Source organism: Austrofundulus limnaeus, unplaced genomic scaffold (genome assembly GCF_001266775.1).
Source record: "Austrofundulus limnaeus strain Quisiro unplaced genomic scaffold, Austrofundulus_limnaeus-1.0 Scaffold6, whole genome shotgun sequence".
Taxonomy (NCBI): domain Eukaryota; kingdom Metazoa; phylum Chordata; class Actinopteri; order Cyprinodontiformes; family Rivulidae; genus Austrofundulus; species Austrofundulus limnaeus.
Window position 1 is genome coordinate 836705 of NW_013952408.1, and position 2878 is coordinate 839582.

General features: G+C 37.4%; 1 protein-coding gene across 1 annotated transcript in view; it reads right to left on the reverse strand.

Moving 5' to 3' along the window:
* LOC106533171 (aquaporin FA-CHIP) overlaps nucleotides 1-463 on the reverse strand; it is a 7776-nt gene extending 7313 nt beyond the window's left edge. The window contains exon 1 of the mRNA XM_014029414.1: nucleotides 367-463. Within this exon, the coding sequence (XP_013884868.1) occupies nucleotides 367-377 (11 nt within the window). The 5' untranslated portion in view covers nucleotides 378-463. The remainder of the gene's footprint in view (nucleotides 1-366) is intronic.
* Nucleotides 464-2878: the final 2415 nt, after the last annotated feature.

Consider the following 2878-nt stretch of genomic DNA (forward strand, 5'->3'; position numbering starts at 1 on the left):
TATTGAAAAAGCACTTGAAATGTTTAAAGGTGCAACTGACTTTTGCAGCAAATCAGGTCAGAATCAGCCACGGGTGAACATATAGGCAAACAATTCAAAGAAGGACAAGATAAAAAAGATAAACAGGAGACTTGGATAATTTAAGAGACAAGTTATTACAGAAACAAGTCAAAGGCTTAGTTTTTAGTGAAATAGAGGAGCAAATGGAATGTTTTAAAATATGGGAGAAAGAGGCAGATGACAGAGAAAAGCAAGAACTGCAGAAACTAATTTGTATGGTTCAGAAGGCAGAGCAGAATGAAAGAAACAGGAAGTAGAAAAGAGGGAAAAGAATAAAGATAAAAAGAGTCTGAGCCAGAAACTAACCTGTAACACATTCTAATGCATCATCTTCTCTTTATCCATCTCTCTGAGGTACGGACAACCCTCTGCTCTCTCCGTATCCACCACCCTACCACCCCCCACCTGTCCAACATGAAGATGCCACCATGCCAGTGCAGCAAAACCGTAACATGCTCCACCCCACACTCCACAAGCTCTTCCACCAACCCTGAGAGTTCCACCTCATCTTTTATTTATTTATTTATTTATTGCATATTAATAACAGTACATCTGTAACATGCCAGAATTAGCCAAAGGCTAGTTTTCATCTGTAGTCCTGTGGCCAGTTGTACAGTGGCACCCTAGTAAAGCGTAACATGTTAAAAAATAAAGTCATCAACAATAAAGAACAACATATTAAGACAGTTTTAGTTCATTAAAGGAAAATCAGCAATTGTAGCAAAGAAACAGTGAGATAAAGGTAGAATTAGTTCTGAAGAGCAGCATGGCTAACACATTCTCATGTCGGACTTGTAACATATAGACGGTTTGTTGACGCGCGGGGAGTACCCGCTTGTCGACAGCGGCTTTTCCGGGTTTGCGTGACATATGAGGTTAACATGAGGAATCAGGATTAAAGGCTAACTTTAGGGTCTGTGGTTAACATGAGTGATCAGGGTTAATGGTTAACTTTAGAGTCTGTGGTCAGGGTTAGGCTCTACAAGGCTAGTAGAAGTTAAAATTAGGGTTTAGGATGGTTAGTTTCGCGCAATCCTAGGCTTGTAAAAACACACCGTCTTCCTCCGCCTCATCTCGTACAGAACGGACACGTGGGGGGTACCCCCCGGTGTCAACATAATGATGCTTGATCATGCGTCAATACCTTGACACGGGGGCATGAGAATGGACTCGCATAGCTATTCTTTAAGCACAAGCAGCAGCAGCAGCAAAGTTTTACGGGCTAAATGCTAATTGTGATGATTTTGTGAGTGTATGTGTGTGTGTGTGTGTTTTGTCAACATCTCTCAAAAGCAGCTAAACATTTTTTTTCCAAACTTTGTCTATCTGTTTGCAAAATGTGAAACACTAGACACAGCTGATTGGTTTGTGAAGTCAACCCAATTCAAGATGGCTGACACAACTAATTCACCTTCAAAAACAAACAAAAAAAGGCCTATAATCAAATACATTTTATATAAACTGAGCTAAAATTTGGTGTATTCTAGACAAAAAAGATTTTTGTCTAAGACCAAAGATTTACAGCATTTGTTCATTTTGTTTGACAAACAAAACAAGAGTTTTAGTTCTGCTCACATCAGGTCAGAAAAAGGACAATGAATTAGTCTGAACCATGAGATGATCTGGAAAGAATGAGGAAAATGTTTAAAAAAATACATCAAATCTAAACATCTTGTATAGCTCTCTGTGGGCAATTGTAGGAGTACATGCTCAGAAACCCTCACAGATGTTTCAGCTAATGGAAGATGTTGGGAGAAGGTGAAGGTCATGTTGGGTTTGAGGATAAAACTGTCTTTTCTTTAGGTTCAGAAGTGACACTAACCAGAACACCTGACACGGATATCTCAGCTACAAGTCATAAATACAACCTCATATAAAGATTCAAAAGAGAAGAAGCTTCAAAATGTGAACATCTCGTGCAAAAAGACATTTATGAGTAAGCATTGGACTTTTTTCTTACTGATTTTTTTGGAAATGGAATTTAGTTTTATCTTTTATCTTATCTGTAATATTAAAACAGGGCGTATTTGTACAAGGTTTCAAAAAAGAAAACTTGGCAAAACACAAGGTGTCAAAAAATGTGCTAAATGTTTTCAAATACCTGAACAAATTTATATATATATATAATACATAAAAATTATTTGCAAACTGAATGCATTAAAAATCTTTCTTCCTGGCAACAACCAAAACAAACAAAGCAAAACATTGAAATTGTGARTTGTTTTTAAACCTCTATTCTTTAATTATGTAAATCTGTTTTTGTCACTTTGCTTCAGATCCAGATGGTGCAACGTTGGGGAGAATCTAACATCATGCGAGGGGTTTGGTGGGAAAAAAGTAGGATGAGGAAGTGATAGTTGAGGAGACAACACAGGAATCCAGCGACCCATGAAGCTGCTTGTGACAGCTCTGAACTCATTTACTAATTGTTCAAACTTATCTAATTAGGCTTTGGCCACATGGTATTTTGTCTCCAAAAGCAACATCCTCTGTGGAAAAAAACACTTTATTGCTCTCATTATTTATCCCCAAAGCAAAAAGTAAAAGTCTTGTTTTATTGACTCTAAAGGCTTTGTTCTTACTGAACAAACATTCTGATTTCCAGGTTTCATAGGTCATTCTTCACTGATCGCTTCACACTGACAATGAGAGGAATTTTGCTACAAGAGTGTGAAAAGAGATGAAACAAAAGATGAAATGTTTTTCAGGCTTTAAATTCTTTAGCAGGGGTTCGACAACGTGAAACGGGTCCTGCTGAGCTGCACTTAAAAAAGGGGGTTTTGGGTGTAGTAACATTTATTTAATTATTCTTTTAAAT